The 22,148-nt window shown below is 33.8% G+C and overlaps 1 protein-coding gene across 1 annotated transcript in view; it reads left to right on the top strand.

The window, feature by feature from the left end:
* LOC150102439 (1-phosphatidylinositol 4,5-bisphosphate phosphodiesterase classes I and II-like) overlaps positions 1-22,148 on the top strand; it is a 900,535-nt gene that overhangs the window by 753,148 nt on the left and 125,239 nt on the right. The window contains exons 26-27 of the mRNA XM_090399636.1: positions 9,566-9,687; positions 11,273-11,400. Of these exons, the coding sequence (XP_090255762.1) occupies positions 9,566-9,687; positions 11,273-11,400 (250 nt within the window). The remainder of the gene's footprint in view (positions 1-9,565; positions 9,688-11,272; positions 11,401-22,148) is intronic.

Below are 22,148 nucleotides of genomic sequence, written 5' to 3'. Positions count from 1 at the left end.
GTATACAAGTGTGTTGTACTCTGATGATGCTGAGTTGAAAATCAGCGAAATATAAGCGTTAATAAAACATCTTTATGATAAAAGTGTGTGTGGTGTTGTTAATACCATGAAAAATAAGTCATGAATAACCATCAACACCTAAGCTAATCTGTTAGATTTATGTCATGTTAATTTATCCCAGTGATCTTTCAGAGTTTACTGAAATATATGAACCTTTCAGAATTCATGTACTTTTAAGAAACAGTTTCTGTACAAAAAAAGTCTGAAAATAGGTTACTTTTTTAATTATAACCTACAACTTGATTACATATTGCAATAAAATATGTAATGGAAATTATTCAGATTGTGATGGAGGGGAAGGGGGGGGGAAGCATAAAAAGTAAAGTGTAGCAAACACTCTCTGTAGGTTAAAGTAGCTTTTCCAAAGAGAGAGAGAGAGAGAAAGCTAATCATTATTATGGCTATATTTTTTGTGCATATTTACATTCACATGCATACTAAACCTACTCATGTTGCATTTTTATTATTTCAATTAGTTTCGCAAATGAAGATTTATGAAACTGTACTTACAAATTTATTATAAATATATTTGACAAATTTTTTGTTTGCATGGCTAATCAAGTGGATAGCATCACCCCTTTTTAGCCTACAGGATATGAGTTTGAATCCAACTGTGACATAGGTTTTTCTAAATGTATTCAGGTAGTGGATGAGTTTTATTGCCTAGTGGGAGACCGCTACTCTGCTTACTAGCGATCTAAAGTAACTTTTTAAAAATACCATATTTGTTCTGTAAAGAGTATTCCTGAGTTATGAATCTCACCTTGTCCATGGATACTAATAGAGGGAGAATTCCTAAACTTTTAGTGAGCAACCTCTGAAGTTAAAGTTGCCAAATTTCCAAAAGAGAAAAGCAAAACTTTCTGATTTAACAGAATCAGAATAAAATTGGATTTAAGATGAGAATAATGCATCTATTGTTATATAATAAAATTACTTATTGTACAAAAATCCTTATGACACATAACATGGATTTATTATTATTGGCACTTCTGCAATGTCCTAAGAAAATTTATGGCAGTTCCATGTATATGTATGCAACTATCATAAATAAATAAATTCCGTGATCCATGATATGCTATACCATAGACTGATAGAATTTCATGGGTAGGATTGTCATTGAAAAAAAAAAGTAAATAAATTAAATCTGTATCCTTGTTTCAGTTCATGTTACACCAAGATCTGTTCAAACAAAAGTTATTTATGAAATGGAAAATTCGGTAATGAATATAATTTTATGTTCAAACCTATGACTGCTTATACTTGGATATAACAGGCTTGAAACATGAATATTATTTCTTATATACCATAGGAAATAATAAATTGAGATAAGTATGGTATGAAAAAACATATGAAAGAGTTGTTGTTGAACTAGTTCAAAAAGAAGAGTAGAAGAGTCAAAGTTTTGAAATTGTTGTCATAGTATAACAGGTATGAGCTGAGTAGGAGAGCTACAAATACTTGGATATAACATCAGCCTAATCTGATTCAGGTTAGGCTGATGTAGAAAAGACTTCACAACTTTTTTTGAAAAGGCATTCATATTAAAACTGCTTCTACGGAGAAGACAAGTTTCATCCCACTGAATACTATGCTTAGTTCAAAAGATATATTTCAGTGATTACACCACGTTTTTTATTATTCAGTTATACAAAATACTGAAATAATAGTTCCTGACAAGTTTCGTAAATCATAGGATTTACATTTTCAGGGGGTAAATAGTATAACTTAAAGTTTAAACAAGAGAATTAATAAATACAAATCATAACAGTCTGGCTATTCATAAACTCAAATAACAGGATGCAGATATAAAACGTTATTGATGTTGAACAATACTGGACGATGTCACGTGTTCTTGTCCTCACAGTCCAGCTCAGATTGAGGTAGATTTTTTATTAGAGCTGACCACACTTGATGGAGAATTAAACCTTGATTTTTATTGCATTGGGTTGGGTTTTTTAGCATATTAGCAGCTTCTTTAAATTTTCTTATATAACTGTTGTTTTCTATGTATGACATCGTCGTTTTTTGCCAGTGTACATTGTGTCCAGTGGAAGTGGTATGAAAAGCAAGACCCGTTTTTTGTTCTCTTTTGTATTGTACGTCTTTTTGGTGTTCAGCCATGCGTATTTCTCCAGATCTTCCTGTCTGTCCTACGTAGCAAATCCCGCAAGAGCAATGGATTTTGTAGACTCTTGGTTTTTTAAGAGGATGATGAGGTGGTTTTGGTGGATGTAGGAATCTTGAGATTTTTTTCATAGGAAGGAATGCTACTTTTATGTTGTGTTTGTTCATTAATTTGGCTAGCTTATCTGTAACATTTTTGATATAAGGAAGCGAGATTGCTTTTTTGTAATCCTGTTTTATTGTGTTGTTAGTTGGAGGCATTTTAAGAATTCTCTTGATGGTTTTTGTTTCATATCCATTCTGTTGGAGGATTTGTGTTAAGTATTTTAGTTCTTCATTACATCTTTCTTGTGTGCTGGAGATATTGTATGCTCTGTCTCGAAGAGTTTTAATTAAGCTTATTTTTTGTGAAGGATGGTGGTGTGAGGTTGCATTTAGAAGTCTTCCAGTGTTTGTCGGCTTCCTATATACTGAGAAGGAGAGTTTACTTTCTTCATTAACTTCTAATAGAATATCCAGAAAAGGAAGTTTTTATTTTCTTCTTGTTCTAAAGTGAATTTTATGGTGGTATGCAAATTGTTGAGATAATCTTTGAAATTGATAAGTTCATCTGTTGTTCCATTGAATATGATGAAAATATCGTCCACATAGCATAGCCATATTTTTTATGGTAATTCTTAAGAGCATTGTTTTCAAATTTTTCCATAAATAGGTTTGCTAATACCGGTGATAATGATGAATCCATGCCCAAGCCTTCTTTTTGTTCCCAGATTCTGTCTTGATAGGTGAAAAAAGTATTGTTTATACAATGTTTAAAAAGATTTAAGATGTCCAGAGGGAAGAGGTCTTCTAGGAGATTCAAAATTTCTTGTCTCGGGACGTTTGTAAACAAGCTGATAATGTCTAGACTTGCTAAGATGTCTGTTGGACCAATATGTATATCTTTCACTTTTTCTATGAAATGTTTACTATTTTTTATGAAGGAAGATGTTTTTCCTATATGTTGTGAGATCATGTTGGTGAGGTATTTCGCCAAGTTGGAAGTCGGTGAATCTCTTCCATCTACTATTAGTCTTAAAGGTATATCTGTCTTATGGATCTTTGGAACACCATGTATTCTTGATATCAAAGGATGTTTTGATTGTAAATATTTTTTAAGTTCTTCCATCCAGAGAGGCACTTTTTTTATTAGATCATTTGTTTTTTTGTGTGTATGCCAAGTCGGGTCTCTGTCTAAGGGTTTGTAGGTGTTTGTATCTTCCAGGAGACTTTTCATTTTGTTATCATATTCTGCAGCATTTAAAACGATAGTTGCGTTGCCTTTATCTGCTTTGATTATGACAATATTTTTGTCATCCTTTAACTTTTTAATGCAAGCGTATTCATTGTATGGTAGATTCCTACGAGGTAATCTGCTTTTTAATAATAAAGTTGTACTTTCTATATGGATAAGATCTGATGTGTTGTCCGGTAGATTTCTAATTCCTTTTTCTATTTGTGCTATGATATCAATTTTTTTTGGTAGGAAATGTGGGGTTAAGGCGAAGTTAAAACATTTAAGTAAAAGGTTATTCTCTTCTTTTGTTAGGACTCTCGAAGAAAGGTTAATAACTACTTTTGAATGATCTAGTTGTTTTTTATGCATTTCCTTCTTTTGAAGGAGTAAGTTGAACTTATGAATTAATGTATGTTTCTTCTGTTCTGAGATCGCTATTGCTTTGTTGAATGTAACACTATCGATGTTGTTCCATAGGTAGGATGGAAGAGGTGTGGCCAGCTCGTTATGAAGAGAAAAAGTGTTATCACTAATTAATGCTAATTCAGCTCTAGTGACTGTAATTCTTTCTCTTAGAAAAGCTAGTTCCATTTTATGATAAATTCTGGAGGTCTTGTTTGTATGGAATATGCATTTAATTTACAGATAAGCTAGCCAAATTAATGAACAAACACAACATAAAAGTAGCCTTCCTTCCTATGGAAAAAATCTCAAGATTCCTACATCCACCAAAACCATCTCATCATCCTCTTAAAAAACCAAGAGTCTACAAAATCCATTGCTCTTGCGGGATTTGCTATGTAGGACAGACTAGAAGATCTGGAGAAATACACATGGCTAAACACCAAAAAGACGTACAATACAAAAGAGAACAAAAAACGGGTCTTGCTTTCCATACCACTTCTACTGGACACAATGTACACTGGCAAAAAACGACGATGTCATACATAGAAAACAACAGTTATATAAGAAAATTTAAAGAAGCTGCTAATATGCTAAAAAACCCAACCCAATGCAATAAAAATCAAGGTTTAATTCTCCATCAAGTGTGGTCAGCTCTAATAAAAAATCTACCTCAATCTGAGCTCGGACTGTATGAACGAGAACAAGAACACATGACATCGTCCAGTATTGTTCAACATCAATAACGTTTTATATCTGCATTCTGTTATTTGAGTTTATGAATAGCCAGACTGTTATGATTTGTATTTATTAATTCTCTTGTTTAAACTTTAAGTTATACTATTTATCCCCTGAAGATGTAAATCCTATAATTTATGAAACTTGTCAGGAACTATTATTTCAGTATTTTGTATAACTGAATAATAGAAAATGTGTAATCACCAAAATATATCTTTTGAACCAATTAGCCACAGAAGTCTACGCCTGCATCTATGCTTAGTGTCAATACAATTTTGTGCCAGACAAGACTTTTGAGGTTTCATGCATTCAATGTACTACTGATGTTCGTTAATTCTTTTTTTTCCACAGAATGGCCTATCTGTCCAAAGTATAATAAATTTAGTTTAATCCTTTATCCAAGTATAAGCAAACAAAGTTTGTGCCTGAAAATATCTTCAGGACTGAGGTAAGGTGGTTCAACACCAGGCAACTCTGAGCAAAGGTGGACCAAGCTCTCATCACTCCTTGTCTCAGTATCTCCCATAATGCAAAGCACATCTCCTTGTGGACATTATACTGCTATGCATTAAGGGAAGGACCACTACCCAGACCGGTTTCCCTTTGTTTAAGTGCGGGATACCTCTTCCAAAAACTCATAAAATCACCCAATAATGAGTGCCCTGCAGGAGCAGAACCTCAGTTGGCTCTACACTGTGGCAGGCTCCCCACCACTGAGCAGAGCCGCTTATTTGCTCATCTGGAAGGGTAACAGCCGTGCCTCAGTTCAGTTAACTTCACAGGGGTTTCGACCTTTATTGAGGTCTCGTCAGTGGGAGGTAGACCCAAACGTGGAGATACTAAGGCAGAATCAATAGGAGAGGTCATATTTACCTATACAAGTTGCCAACAGGTGTACCACCTTATTATTGAATTACTCTGGATTTAGAGAAAGATGTTGGAAATGTATTTTGCACTTGGTTAGACTATAATAAATTTAGTTTAATCCTTTATCCAAGTGTAAGCAAACAAAGTTTGCACCTGAAAATATCTTCAGGACTGAGGTAAGGTGGTGCAACACCAGGAAACTCCAAGCAAAGGTGAACCAAGCTCTCATCACTCCTTGTCTCAGTATCCCCCATAATGCAAAGCTCATCTCCTTGCGGACATGTATACTGCTATGCATTAACGGAAGGGCCACTACCGAAATCAGTTTCGACCTTTAGATAAAGGATTAAACTAAATTTATTATAGTCTAACCAAGTGCAAAATAAACTTCTGTCCAAAGTATGTCAAATTACATTCACAAAGGATTTGGTAAACACTAGCTAAAGAAAGAGGTGACATTTGTCTGTTGTAGATGGTAACAGATGAGAAGTTTTGTTGATAGGAAAATACATGGGTTTAAGGTGATACTTCTTCAAAATTCTACCAATAAGTTAAGAGATACCAGTGATATAAGGGATCAGAACATAAGAGTGGATTTAATGAAGGTTGTAACCATTTAATTCCACTAAAGTTTTGATAGTGATAAGTTCTTGTTGTAGGCTTGATTAATTGATAGAGCACACATTATGTGCTCCATCAATTAATCAAGTTGTTGTTGATTAATTGATAGAGCTGTTGCTCATCAGTCTCATCTGTCTGAACATTTCTGAATCACTTTCCTCTGCAATTCCCCAGCTTATAGCAACTTATATGACATTAAATATCTAAAATTTGTGTTTATCTCAACCTCACACCAAAGGACTCGAATCCTTTACCATTACTGCATTCTTCACGTTCTGCATTGAGAAGACAACTCTTCTGAGATACTCAGCAATAATACCCCACCTCCTCTTTTATCCTTTTTTCCTTTTTCAAGAAATGCTATAACCATCATATTCTATTCTCATTAGTATATCATCTGCTGTTAACCACATTTCACTGACACCAATGATTTGTTGTTTGACTACCTGTATCAAGGTCACAAACTCTGTACCCTTATTTCTAATACACCTTGCATTGTTGTATAAGCATGTTAGCTTCTCTCTCTCTGTGGGGGGGGGGGCTTCTTTCCGCATATCATGTGTTTATCACATTCAAGACCTTTGACTGTTTCTGCCAATGAAGCCAATCCTGCGTCCCTATCTTGTTTTTCTTCGTCTTTTATCCCAGACCAATTCTGGTATCTTACATTCACAGTCTCACCATCCAGTTTTCAATTTCCTGACTGGCTACACCCTCTCATCAACAATCTACCCAGCTTCACATTAGCACTTTCACTCAGATGCAGACCATCTGTAGCAAATAGCTCTCTTCTACCTTCATTATCCAATACATCTGCAAATTTAAGTCCTCTCTTCCTGTGCATTCTAGCCATCATGCTATTTGTGATCGTTGCTCTTCTTCTCAGTTCTCTACTGTCATACCTTGGAAACACAATCACATTTCTCCCTCTCACATTCTTCTGCTTTACTGTCTAGTAACACTCACAAATCCCACACTCTTATTCATACTTCTTCACAAATCATTGTTCTTACAAGCACAGGCAACTCCTGCATTTCCTCCTTTTCTCCACAGTCACTCTTCCTATCATTGCTCCTCTCAGACATACTTGTGATACCTACTCCATTTTCACATCTTTCATAATACAGTTCCCATGCAGACACTACACTACTTTCCACCATTCCACTTGCAATCATTCATCTTTGACTCCTTTGCTACCATCTTTCTTCTTAAACCTCCAACTACCAGTTTCTTTTCTAAATGTATTTCACTCTGAAAATGCATCAAATTCATTCTTCAACCTTACTACTTCTTTTCTAATATTCTCACTCATAATCATATCTTTCAAACTAGCTTCTTTACTATTCTTCCTTTGTTATTCTACCATTTCACCGGTAGACGAGAAAATTTATTTCTGCATCTATCTTACTACTCTCTGCCATGTCATTCACCCCATGTGTACTACATTCACTATTCCTATCTGTTGCTATGCTCATATGACTTATGTCATTCATGCTACCATTGGTTGATTCTTTCACAGTATCTCTCTCTCTACTATCAGACAAGTACTCATCCTTCTTGTTATATTCTCATTCACTGATGCATCACTGCTCATCAACTCCAAATTCAAGTCTCACTTCATACACATACTCTCTCTCTCTCTCTCTTTCCATCCACATTAATAATCCATAAATTATGCACATAATCCAGTGAATACATATAGCACATTTGGCATTTAACAAGCATGACTAAAATCAAAATTTAACTCATGCATAGACAAAATCCGTCCGCTCCATCTTGCTTTGGATGCCTGTCAGTATACCTTGCTCTAAGTTTAAAAACTTTATATGCAAACTCAAGCGAGCACACACACTACATAGACTGCAAGTGCACAACTTCTACAGCAACTTTCACATATAAATACATAAAAATTCACAATTTATTAATTGAAAAAAACTTATCTGAACCTGGACCATTCTTACACAAGTCTTCCTGCAAACTACCATCTGAAATTCACATATTAGTAAAGGTAATAAAGAAATGTTCAAGAGCGTTAGCAGTACCATGACCTGGTTAGCTTGCGCCTTAAGACATGATTCCTAATGAGTGGAAGGAGAACACGATAATCCCAATATACCAAGGTGATGTAGCAAATTTTAGACTAGTTAGTATCTCCTGATATTGTCATCAGTGTTTTTAGAGACTGATTAGGAAATGCATCTAAAGGTAGACAAATAGCACACTAGGATCCTCTATAGAAGACAGCATGAGTTTGTTCAATGTACTCGTAAATCTTGCTATAGCAGTCTGTTCATGTTCTATAACAGAGTGAGTAGAGTTAGATATGGATATATCATGATAATTCTGGATTTTGTCAAGACATTTGACATGATTCCACATATGAGGTTGTATACAGACTCAGAGGGATGAGTATGCAGAATAAAGTTGTGACATGGATAGGAGAGTGGCTGACTGATGTATCAGAAAGTGATGCACGAGGTTCCTAGTCTAAGGGAAGGAAGGTGATCAGTTGTATACTACAGGAGTCTATACTTGGGCCAGTGTTATTAAGCTTATATTTTAATAATATTGGGGATGGATGAGAGGAGATATTTACTAAGTTGGAACAAGTGATAAGGGGCAGCATATCTGATTCAGAATCTCTGCAGGTTGAACAGACTAATTCTATGGACAAATATTAATGAATGTTAGATTAGTGTCTCTGAATATCAAGTTATGCATTATAGATGAAGGACACTGCAAGCAAAGTATTTTTAATGGGAATTTCCTGCAAATTGGCAATGAAGCTATAGACTTGGGATGGGGGGAGGGGTTATAGTTAATACTTAGCCATGTTGATAAGGTGGCTAAGTCATTGCATTGGAAAGTTGCACTGTTAAAGAGAACATTACTTTTTCTTGAAAGCGATGTTCTCTTCAACAGTGCTGGTAGGGACCATGTTGACAAGGTGACTGAGTGTTTACTATAACACTTTTCCCAGTCATTCTCCCACTTTACAAGGCCATACAACCAAATCTGGACTACTGTGCACAGATGTGCTCACTTGGATTCTGAGGAAATGGCAGTTGAGAAAATCCAGGCCAGGTGACCAAGATTAACTAGCCTGTGGTCTTATGTAAGGAATGACAAATAAGACAAGATATGACAGAAACATACACGTTAGTACAGGTAATAACAGTATAGAAGCAGGTGAGAATTTGCAATGTATGGTTGGTGCAAGCAAAAATTAAAGTAATCCCAAAAAATGGCTAAGGGTGTATCTAGGAAACGTGAATCATGAAATGGGGAGGGGTATGCGATTAACTGGAAGAAACTTATATTGTACATCATGCACCTGTTGGATTAATAGCTTTGAAATTCAATTCTATCATAATTTATTATTTAATGATGTTTACTGAACAAATTATCAAAATATATAAGTAACTTGCTGTAATATTAAAAGAAATTGCATATAAATAGCAGAAAATTTTACAGAATCAGAAGAAGCTAATATTGATGCAGAACCACTTGAAAAGATCAGAGAGCATAAATTTGTGCAAAAAGTAGTGGCAAAACTTGAACGAGATTTACAAGCATTGAGGAGAAAACATGAAAAGGTAAAGATACTTTAACTTATAATTTTAAAGATGTTCTTTGAAGGTGAAAAATTATAACTATCTGTTTCCCGACCCTCATCTATTTTGATAAGCCTGACATTTTGTATTGTCTCTTTATTTTTCTTTGAATTTCAGGATAATTTATTGTTCAGAATACTGTTTATTGTTCATTTAAATGAACAATAAACAGTAGCTAAAAACAAATAAAATAGTGCAGAAGTTAGAAAGAGAGAAAAAAAATGCATCAATCTCGGTTTGTTTGTTCTCCGCCCCCCCTTAAACATACATCCCCCTTAATTGAGGCTGATTATTTGTCATCCTCAGTTAAGGAGAATAATGAATTTTAATTTTTTTTTTTTTTTTAAAGAAGCAGACTATTTCTTCTTGTTATTGTGTTTTTCTTTTCAAATACAAAATTATAATTCTGAATGTGTTTTTTCAAACTACACATGCTCCTCCTTGTGATATGACCCAAAGGGATATATCAGGATGCTGGTGTGGTGTGTCTCCCCCCCCCTCTCCCTTGCTTGGAGGTATTCTACACTAGTTGGGATCACTGTTTTAACTTATTATAACATATATCATAATACAGAGTAGTCTAGCATTAAGTTACTTCTATTAAAATTTTAGCATTCTGTAAGAACTATTTCTAATATTTTAAATAAATGAAATAGATCCACATCAAAGGTGAGCTTTTTAAATATTGTGTTTTCTTATGTGAAATTATTAATATTTCTTTATTGTAATTTTCAGGCACTGAGGAAGAAGAGTGAGAAGGTATATCTTGTTTTTAACTTCATATTGCATTGCATACATGTTATAACTACCTTTTAACAAAATGTTGCAGTAAAGAGCTTCTTGCATATAGCATGAATGTCCAGCTCATCTGTTGCTGTTTGTAATTGATATTAACTGTTGTTCAGTGTTGTATCAGTATAGCATACATAAGCAGTGCTTGGCCAGCAATTTGCTTTCCAAGCAAGTCTGTATTGTTGTGTAGAGTAATTGGTAAAAAGACAATAGCATGACATTTATGTTCACACTACAAAAATTAAAATCAAGCAAAATACTCTGAAAATAAAATCTGGGAAATGAAGAAACATTCATAAAATTCAGATCTTATATTCTTCCAATTTAAGAAAAAAAAAAATCGATTAATTCAAAGAAGCTTTTGAACGTTCTTCTTTCAGTATTAAAAAGAATTAGTAATTTCATTCACTCACTCACCATTTCTTTTCATTTAACTTTATTTTTATAAACTTTAAATTACAACTAATCTCCTGGGTATAGGAATAAATTGTTGTTTTTAAATGCATTTTGTGATACTTTAAAATCTGTTTTAAGAAATGTGCTGCTAATTGATATATTTATTTTTATATTGTATATCTTGTGTTTTTATTCAACTTTTGACTGAATGAAATGTTCAGTGGTATGTTTGAAGAATGTTTTCAAATACATTTCTGTTTTCTTCTATGTTTATATAGACTTCCTTTCTCCTTTTGCATTTTTGATTCAGTCTTGTAAAAAAATAATACTTTTTGCTTTTGCCAAACAAAGTTACTTATATTAATAACTTTTATATCAGATCAAAGAAAAAGAAAGAGAACTTCAGCATCAAAAAGAAGACAAATTAACTAAAGCTCAAGAACATCAAAAGACTCATCTAGTAAAGTCACATTCCAAACTGGCTAAAAAGAGTTCTGGTGTAGATATGTGAGTAATTAATTAATCTCTTCTAGTATATAATACATTTCTAGCTAAATTGTAAAATAAATTATCTTGATTATAAGAATTATGTCATATGTAACATTTAACTGGGTAAAAGGTTACCCTGAAATAACATGTGAGTTATGCCTGTATTCAACTGCAAATGCCATTTTTAGACTTTTAGAGTCTAAAATAGGCATATTTTTGGTAGTATCTCCAATTCTAACAAGGGGTTGCAGATACTCCCAAAATTCAGATACTTCAATATATACATTGCTGATGCTTCAGAGTAGGATTCTATTATATTTTTCTGTCTTCTGCCAATAAATCAAATTCTGTAATCCTCAAACCTTCAGTCTATCATTATGGGAAGAATCTAATTCCAAAGACTCATCACTGTCTTGGATTCATTTCTTCTGATCCACCACTTCCTCATTCACAAGAAATCCATGCAAAACAAATTATTATTGTTATTGTTAGACCTCGATGGAGTTAAAATTCATTGCAAGGGGTATGCACTGTTATGCACAAAGCCCATCAAGCCATACTTTAAACTCATTCCATGTATTTGAATTCACCACAAAGTCAGTCAATGAATTCCACTTTTCATACAAAGAATATGCTCCTTAGGTCTCAGCACTGGTAGGGACTTGTGCTGAGACTTAACTTGAACAGTCCAAATACTGACATATGGACTGATATTTTATTGAATCCATGGCTGCATTCACACTGAGATTTAATTGTATCCTAAGCACCTCAGGACATCTACTTCTGTTCTCACATTGGTCCATATCACTTTAATTGTTTCATATCTCCACCTAGATTATATATCTTCACAAAGTGATCATTCATTCATTCACTTATTTTTTCTGCTTCAGTTACATCTTTAATATCTGCATTCATTATAGTTAATTTTCCATAGTCATTCTTCCTTTCACTCACCATATATAACAAAAGAAATCATTGTGATTTCCAAACTGTATCCCATGTTTGTCATAATTAACAACTTTTCAAGTACAGGTATCCCTCATATAACATGGATGTTAGGTTTCCACAAAAATGCTGCGTTATATAAATTGCAATAAGCGAGACTCAGAGCACATAGAAAAAGTAGGGTTAGGTTCCAAAATCGTTTTTTGTTTTAAGATTATATAAACACATGACATATCCAACAAAAGAATATTTTTATTTAATTCTGGTAATTCATGTAAGTTAAGAAAACAAATAGACTATGAAACAAATACATAATATAAAATTATAAAAAATTATAAATTGTACGTAAACTTCATTGCACATAATACATACAGGGTGTTCATATTTTTTTTATATTTTCAGAATATTTTTATTTAATTCTGGTAATTCATGTAAGTTAAGAAAACAAATAGACTATGAAACAAATACATAATATAAAATTATAAAAAATTATAAATTGTACGTAAACTTCATTGCACATAATACATACAGGGTGTTCGGGATAAATTTGACAGTTTCGTAAGGAAAAAGAAAATCTTCTTTGTATCTATTAAATTTAATGAATTGACAAAAAAACATTACAGGCAGAGTTAATTACAATACTATCATTGTAAGTAACCACCATTACAATGCTAATGGTGGTTACTCAAAATAACCACCATTAGCATCGATCACAGCTTCAATTCTGCTTCGGAACCTCGAACAAGCTGATGCTACAGTCTCCCTGGGAAGGGCCGCAAAAACTGTTTTAATTTTATCCATTAACTGGGCTTTTGTATTACTGGAAGTGCGATTGGTGTCTTTTTCAACTGCGCCCCATACAAAATAATCCATGGGGTTAAGGTCTGGGGAGTTTGGAGGCCAAACATTTGGACTGGTGAAGTCGTAGAAATTTTCAGACAACCATTTTTGACTTTTCCCAGAGGTGTGGCAAGGGGCCGAATCCTGCTGCCATACATACGGCCTACCATTGGCTACCCTTGTTATCCAGGGCTTGACTACAGTTAGCAACTCCACGAACAAAGCCCGAATTCCAATGCCAGGGTTCTTCAACACCTGTTCCTGCAGATTTGCGAGGAATTCTGCTGTACGAACGCAATCAGATCGTCTGCTAGGGATCTTTCTTCTTGCTACATCCTCGTAGTCACCATTGCAAGTCTCTAGTTCATGCCTGATTGTTTTTACTGTATTCAGGGAGCATTGGGCAGCAGTCGTAATATCCTTATTTTGATGGCGGGCACGAATCATCATGATACAAGTTATTCTCTTCCATGATTCAGGTGGGTTCCAGCTATCCATCCTTTCTGACATCTTGTATATGAATGAAGAAGGGACCAAACTTTTAAATGAAGAGAAGTGTGTGTTAATACATCTAACTTACGGAAAAATATAATTAATTATAAATATGTCAAATTTATCCCGAACACCCTGTAAATGTTTAGGCAAAATAAAATAAAGATAAAGAACATCTACAAAACTTACATTTCGTAGATGTTTTTTATTTATGAGTGGCCAGACGTCGTCGTCATCACTCGAAATCTCTTGGACATCATTTGTATAATTCTCATTGCATACTTCGGTTGGTTTAGTTATCAAGAAGTTAGTAATAAGATCTTGCTTACCACTATGCTGCAATTTTTTATTGAGTTCATGGTACGGAGCTAAACAAATATCCAATTGTCTCGTGAATTTTCCTGAGCGCTTCATTTGGAGATCATTATCCATAAAATGACTTTCTTGCCAAGTCCAATCCTTCTGCTAATTTCTTTAAACTGAATTCCTTAACTGATTCATGACAATCAGAATCTTTGGCAGAACTCCCCAACATTTGGTTCGATGTCATCTATTAATTGTACCAGTTCCTCCTCATTTAAATCTATTTCTCAATCAATTAATTCACTAATTTCGTTTTCAACCATATCGCAAAAGCGCTCTAAATGGCCATTACTATTAAAATATTTTTTTTACATAAAAAAAGCATTACATATTGTATGTAACTCACCAAAAAATAGAGTGCTCAGCTTGAGATTAACACACTTATGATTTTTAATGTGCTTTCCTGGCAGAATTCGTTACTTATAACTACATGCGCGATACTGGAAGATGCAATTTTAACAAAGATAAAATTTGATTTTTAAGTTGCGCGTTGAAAAATATATGAAAAGATAAAGGGTTACTACAGTTTGTAGACCGTCTTATGTCGAAACCACGTTGTATAAGTACCGCGTTCAACAAGGGTTACCATAATTTGTAGACCGCGTTATATCGAAACTGAGTTGTACAAGTACCGCATTATGCGAGGGTTACCTGCTTAGCCATCTCCTTTCCTTTTTATCCCTTGGAGGTCATGATTGCATGATCGTGTCTCCAGTCAAAAACAAAGTGGTTACCTTGTCTATGGATGAATCCTCTGGTGTTATCGTCAGATCAAGTACTTGCAAACCTTGATCCCCTCCATCACATAGTTTAGGTAATTATTTATCAGTATCTGAATAAATTCTATTTTTTCCCCCCATGTCTGTCTTCCTAGTTGAAGTCCCCTATAATAATTACCCACCCTATGCTCATTGAGATAATTTGCTGATGCATACCATCTGAATCTTCCTTTGAATCTCTATGCCAGTACTCTGTAGTAGCAACAGACTATATGTTTTGTTTTGTCTCACACCATATGTTCTCTCTCCCATAGTCCTGCATTCCTACTAAATTTGTTGTTCAGCAAACAATGCTGGTTTTCATTTCTTCTGCCATCATCCCCAACAATTCCCCTCCCTTCAAAATACAGCATACCTTTCATTCATTCCTTGTAACATATATTTCTTCTCCTTCATCAACCTCTGCTATGGTTAACCTCAGTCACTGATACATCACTGCTCATCCACTCCAAATTCACATGCACTCTCTCTCTCTCTCTCTCTCTCTCTCTCTCTCTCTCTCTCTCTCTCTGACATTTGCAGTTTCTCTAAGCCTAACACCAGACCCATTCAAGTGTAATTCCTGCATATACAAATCTTTTTACCCATCATAATCACCCCATAACATAGTGTAAATGTAAGGTCTGTTGGCTCCTGTGTATTATTATGCTATCATTTACTTTATGTTCTCTTTACTCTATTGTTACACTTTTACTCTTTACCTTAGATTACTACAGGTTATCTAATTTCTAATACCTTGAGAACCTTGGAAATTGTATTTAATGCAATTGCACCACCAAGATTCCCCTTTTTAGGTATTGAATAAAGGGTGTTTCAAAAAGAATGTCCTGATTTGAAAATTGTATATATCTGCAACCATGAAACACAAATGAATGCGACTTGTACCATGTGAATGGCCTTGGCCCAGAGTTTAATATAACGACTGCTATCATGAAAATGTACCACATTTTCATTATTAAATATAATTATTTGAAATTGGGTCATTCTTTTTGAAACACCCTGTATAGTTAAGATTACCTGCAGAATCTCTCTAGATTTATCTCAAGCTTTGTTGACAGTCATGGCTACTCTTATTTTCTTTCGCTCACAGGTTCGTATTTATTTAGAAACAGTGCATTGAATTAAGGATCAGTGAATACACATTTTTTTACATAACAAACATATTTATTAAACTACGATGCAATTATACAGTATCTTAAATGAATTGGCTCTTTCTAAAAAAAAAATCTAAAGCTAAGAATTATAATATCTCAATAATTGTACACACATTAAAACTTGTATCAATACTATCATACAAAATCCATGTTCTCATCCCAATACTAACATATTGCTGCAATATATACTTCAATTAACAACTTTCTCATATCTAAATTATACAAATTAATCTTCAGCTTCTTAGTTCAGAACAAATAATCACAATTAAACTTTATAAGTGTCCCATGGACTATCAGTCTATCTTCCGTAATGTTAAACAAACACATAAAATTTTACTCACAGTTCTTCTCTGACACATATATCTTAACTGGCTCTCTTATCTCTTTACTGGTTCCTCTGACTGCTTTTCCATCCTGGGCCTCAACATTCGTGCGGGCTTCTTTCCTTTAGCGGCATCTCATCGTGGAGAATTCCCAGGGCTGGAGGCATATTGCACCAATGCTTTCTAGGTCAGTTGACTGCTTTCGTCGTCCGATGCAGATGGCAGACTATCTTGCTGGAAAGGCATGCTGGTCTAACTTCTCTTTCCCTTCGATGCCTCATGGCACCATTGCCTCTCTCCAGACTTCTGATGGACCATTGTCCACGATGCTGGATCAAGACACTACGAGAAGAGACTCTGCTCTCCTTTGATTCGCCCTCGATGATTTCTTATACTTCTGCAGTCCCTGGATGAAGGGTTGAGAACCCCCTAATATTCCTGCGCAAAAAGGGATGTTACCTTCAAAGTTGTTGATTACTTCTGTTTCCCACAGAACACACAAAAACAATCTTATTTACCAAACGCAGGACATCCTTAGATGTTTGCCACCTTTTGTTGCATCCTTGAGACTTGCATTTAGTTTAACTTGAACACAATTCAAAGCACTTTACATTGTACAAACAAAATTTCTAAGCTATTTCTTTTAAATCAGAACCACATCAAATGCTGTGCTGCCTTCTAAGGCATTGCCCTTGAAATATACAGTTTAACAATCATACAGTTTCAACATATACTTGCATGGTTTTTAAATCACAAAATTTTTACAACTACAGTGTCAACATATACCTTATATACAAAATTCATAACAAAAATTTACAATAACAGTGTTAAATTACAATATCCTTCTTTATTCAATATTCGTGACCTCTGTAAAAGTAGATGCAAAGTTAAGAAAAAATAATTCTACTGCATCGAATTTTACAATAGCCTACTGTTATCATAGTATGGCAACAAGCTCATGCTCAAGACTGTTTTGTTCTCATTTTAACCTCATGCAACAACTCTTCACATCTTTTCTCATACCATGCTCATCTCCTTTCCAGTCATTCATTCTGACCAAATATTTTAAATATTAAGTGATTCTCATTTTGAATTAAAAAATAAAAAGAATATTTTCACTATACTTTCCAGTGGCATTATTCCCATAAAAAATTCATAAACTTCATTAACTATATCATTAGACAGTTTGCACAGTTTTGAATTTTACAGCATAACTGTCAGTTGAGCAATGCTTGAAAATACAGTCGGGTCTCTTTTTATGCGGTAGATACATTCCACAGAAAATCGCACAAAAAAGACCTAACTTACGTTGAAAAATTAGGGATATGTTCCATAATTTTCTAAAACCGCATAAAACCGAAGCAATGAATTAAAATAAACCTAAAATCACATAAAAAAAGTTTATAAAAATTCAGGAAAATAAGAATGCCTAAGTTTGTTTTAAAGCTTTATTCATTTAATTTTATTGAAAAGTAACTTTTTTTTTTTTTTTTTTGCATTTTTTCATCGGAATTATCGTTGCTATTAGACAATATTCAGCAACTTTTGCGAACTGATGCAAAATCACTTTCATCACCAGAAGCGATAGTCAGCACATCAGATCTGTATTAGCTTCATTAGCTTCACCCTCATTCTGTGCTGATTTTTTCTTCTGACAATGTAATCAGTGATTAAACTTTGTGATGATGATTTGACTAATTTTTTATACAGCTCTCGATATCCAGAAATACAGTTCTTTAGCTCACATTGGAATTTAAAGGCTCATTCAGAATTTGTGTCATTAACAAGAAAATGGTTTTCCAATTTACTGCACAGTTCAAGGCCTTCTCAAATTATATTTGCAGTGAGGGGGACAGGTTTTTCTTCTGCTTCGCTATTGTTTTCTGGAACTTCGACGATATCTAAAGTTAATCGATATCCAATAATATCATCGTCACTTAAAGCATTATCCACAAGCAATTCGTCTACGTCATTCTGGCTAAATGTATCAAAAACCTTCTCCACCAAATTCATGTGCCAAAGTAATGATTTCAGCTGATAACGTAGCTGTTTGAATGGTTGTACTGTTTGCAACACATCCAGGCCAAGTTACTTTCCAGCAGGCATTTAAAGTTTGTGGTCTTATTTCAGCGATAGCAGATGTAACATGATTTAAGCAATCCAAAATGGAAAATTTTTTCCAAAAGTCAGTTACTGTTAATGATTCATTTTCTAGTTTATCCAATATAAATTGAAAAGTGTGCTTAATGTAATATTTTTTAAAAGTAGCAATTATGCCTTGATCTAATGGCTTAATAATGCTTGTTGTATTGGGTGGAAAAAACACTATCTGCACATTTTGGATGTTCTAAATGTGAATGACTTGGTGCATTGTCAACAATTAATAAAACTTTAAAATTGAGAGCTTTTTGCTTCATATATGTTTCCACTTCTGGTACAAAGCAATTATTGAACCAATCAGTAAATACAGCAGTTGTTACCCAGGCCTTTGTATTAGCCATCCAGTATACTGGCAGCTGTTTTAGATCTTTGCGTTTTAGAGCCCGTGGTCTCAGAGATCGATTTACTAGGAGGGGTTTCAACATTCAATCCCCTGATGCATTGCTACAAAGTAACAATGTTACTCGATCTTTGCTTGCTTTTTTTCTCAGACTTTGCGATGTAAGTTCGATTAGGCATTTTCTTCCAAAACAAACCTGTTTCGTCAGCATTAAACACTTGATCAGGACAATATCCACCATCTTCAATAATTTTGGCTAACTTCCTCTTGAAAATTTTTGGCTGCTGCTTCATCTGCTGCTGCAACCTTGCCTGTAATCTTCACGTTATGAAGTACATTCCTTTTTAAAAACCCAGTTGACCATCCTTTGCTAGCCGAAAATTCTTTATCAGCCTGGGAAGCAGAAGTAGATGGCTCCAGTTGTTTCATCTGTTCCAGCTGTTCATAAAACCGAAGAGCTTTTTGTTTAATTAAAAACCACTTATAGGAATTCTTTGAGTTAATTCTTTAATCCAAATTACGAGCACTCATTCCGTTTTTTCTAATAAAGCTTCTCTTGAGTATGATGATAATTTGGCACTTAGTTTTGTGCCAGAAATGAGGGATTTTCTTATTGCAACTTCAATCTTTTTAATTGCTCTTATAGTAGATTCACCTAAATTAAAATGTTTACCAATCGCTGTAGATCCCTCTCCTTTTGCTAAGTGATCTAAAATTTCAATTTTCATTTCCAAAGAAATTGCTTTTCTTCGGTGCTTTTTTTCTCTCCATTGGGCCAAATTAAATCTTTAAAATAAAAATTAGCAAAATTTAGACTTATGATAATCAAAAGACAAACACTTACTCACATGCAAAATTAAACTTCACGGACACTCACAGCTTACACGTTACTCACAATTAGGCATTTACGCCAGAATGTGCTGCAACACACTGTTCATTATGTACAACAGAAAAACCCGAATTTGCATGAAATATGCACCGCATAACTTCAAAACTGCATAAAAAAGATATGCATAAAAAGTGATCCGAGTGTACTTGTTTTTGCAGCAGTTAATTGTCTGATGATAGTCCAACATTAGTTAAAATAAAGTAAGATTATTATCAGCTTAAAAAATAACTGATTTCAAAGTTATTGAGAAATTAATTACCATGAAGAGCCAACATGCAGCATAATTTATTTTGAAGGCTTCAGCTTGAAGTGATTATTGCTTATATTCCACTTAAGCAAATGTCACTTTCTAGTGAGTGGAACAGGATAATTTATTCAGTATAGAATAAAAAAAGTTCAATCTAATTTTCCTTTTTTAAATAACGAAACCTGTGGTGCATTCATAATTAGAAGAAACACACGTATAAACCACGGTGAAAATTATTTAATTGTAAATATTTCATCCTAAGTATCTTAGGACATCATCAGTACAGTATTTAAACAAAAATTAGGAATAACATACAGTATGTTATTCCTAATTTTTGTTTACAATTAAATAATTTTCACCGTGGTTTATACGGGTGTTTCTTCTAATTAATTTTCCTTGTCTTTATCAGTAGTGCTTTGAGCTTGTTTTTGCACATTCTTTGCAGACATACATAAAAGTTTAGTGTAAACTCTTTTTTTTTTTTATTCTCTAATGAACAAATTATCACCTTCCACTCAGGTGAAAGTGATATTTGCATGAGTGGAATCTGAACTAAAAGTTCTCATTACTTGGGAGCATAGGTAATATTTTGTTTAATATTCTGTTAAGTATTGCATACTTAAGGTTTAAACTAGTTTGCAAGTAAAAAAAAAATTATGTGTATTCACTAAAGGATTAATCTCATCGGCTTAATACAGTGATCTCTCGCTTAACCAATCCTTGAATGAGTTAAGGTATTGAGAGATCACAGTGTCTAAGTATTCATCACTTCGTGCTGATTTATAATAAACCATACTTCGTGAAAGGTGACATTTTATTCATTTATGGAATAAAAAAAAATTTTACTTTAAATTTTGGTAGCTGTATCTGCAATGATAGAAATATTAACATGTACAGAGCAAGTTTAAAACATTACTAACACTTATCCAGTCAGTACTAGCAGTGAAAAGTCCCATTACTTGGAAACACAAATAGCAACATGTATTTATTTTGCTTTCAGAATAATTCCAATCATAGATGACATATTCTATTGATAAAGTAGTATCTTAGTTCTTAACTTCCTAGAGTTATCTATATAATAATAATGAGTAACATTACTTCAGCCTGATTTATAGTAGAACCTACTCAATGAGTGGTGACAGCTAAATCTCCCTCTAAATTTTTTCTCCAAGCTCACTTGAGAGGTGCTAAAACAAGCCCTTTAATCTATGTCTATACAGTTTTAAAATAAAAAAAAGAGCAGTGAAAGAAAATAAAGCTATAACATGATGAGTAAGAAACAAATATTCAAAGGCATGTTAGTTTGAAAATCTGAATAATCATAACTATGAAACACCCAACTGATATAAAGCAGGAGAATAGGAGAACATATGTGACTAACAGATCCATCCATCTTAAATCAGAATTAAATCATTAACTAAAAGAACAGCAGTTCTTCCATGAGCATCATTAATAATGCAAGTGAGGTTGGACAAAAATTCTTTTGAAAATTTTTGTCCTGACCTGGTAATGATTAAGACTCTTAGATTTCTGGCTTCTTGAAGTACATTTCACCAGTAAAGTACATTACTTCCATTTCATTTAAGCAACTTACTTGTAGCGATGAATTAGAATTCATTCTCCTCTGCTCACAGTACCAGCCTATTAAAATCTCTAAAGGAATAATTCATCAGAATCATTTCTTTTAATTAACCTCAACTCTACATCACCAGCAAACAACTACTATATATTACTCTTCAAAGCATTCACATCATCATCATCATTAATTGACAAATTAAATGATAAAGGGGCCAATGGACAGAACAGAACCTTCTGCACCTTTTTTTTTTTTTTAAGATAAATTGCTCCTTATAATATTGGAGAAATTAGTGAGGGACTATATACAGCGTTGGGTAGATGAGGGTAATGTTATCTGTGAGAATCAGCATGGTTTTGTTACGGGACGTCCTTGCTTTAGTAATATGATTGTCTTTTATAATAAAGTGACAAGAGCAGTTGATGAGGGAAAGGCATATACTCAGTCGTGAGCTATGGAAATTTTAACAAAGGGCTCGCATCGTCGAGCAAAAAAAAAAAAAAAAGCCGTATTTCACATAAAAACTCTTATTAATACAGCTTGTGTCCAAATTCCAATCAAAAAGTATGAGAGGACAATCAACCTGTAAAGGCTATCATTTTTAAACAAATATTTCATGATCTAAACATGAAATATTTGCACACGATCAACTGTGTTA

This window comes from Typopeltis vanoorti, chromosome 10 (genome assembly GCF_054136105.1).
Source record: "Typopeltis vanoorti isolate ZY-2024b chromosome 10, IOZ_Tvanoo_1.0, whole genome shotgun sequence".
Classification (NCBI taxonomy): Eukaryota; Metazoa; Arthropoda; class Arachnida; order Uropygi; family Thelyphonidae; genus Typopeltis; species Typopeltis vanoorti.
This window is presented reverse-complemented; position numbering and strand designations above follow the sequence as displayed.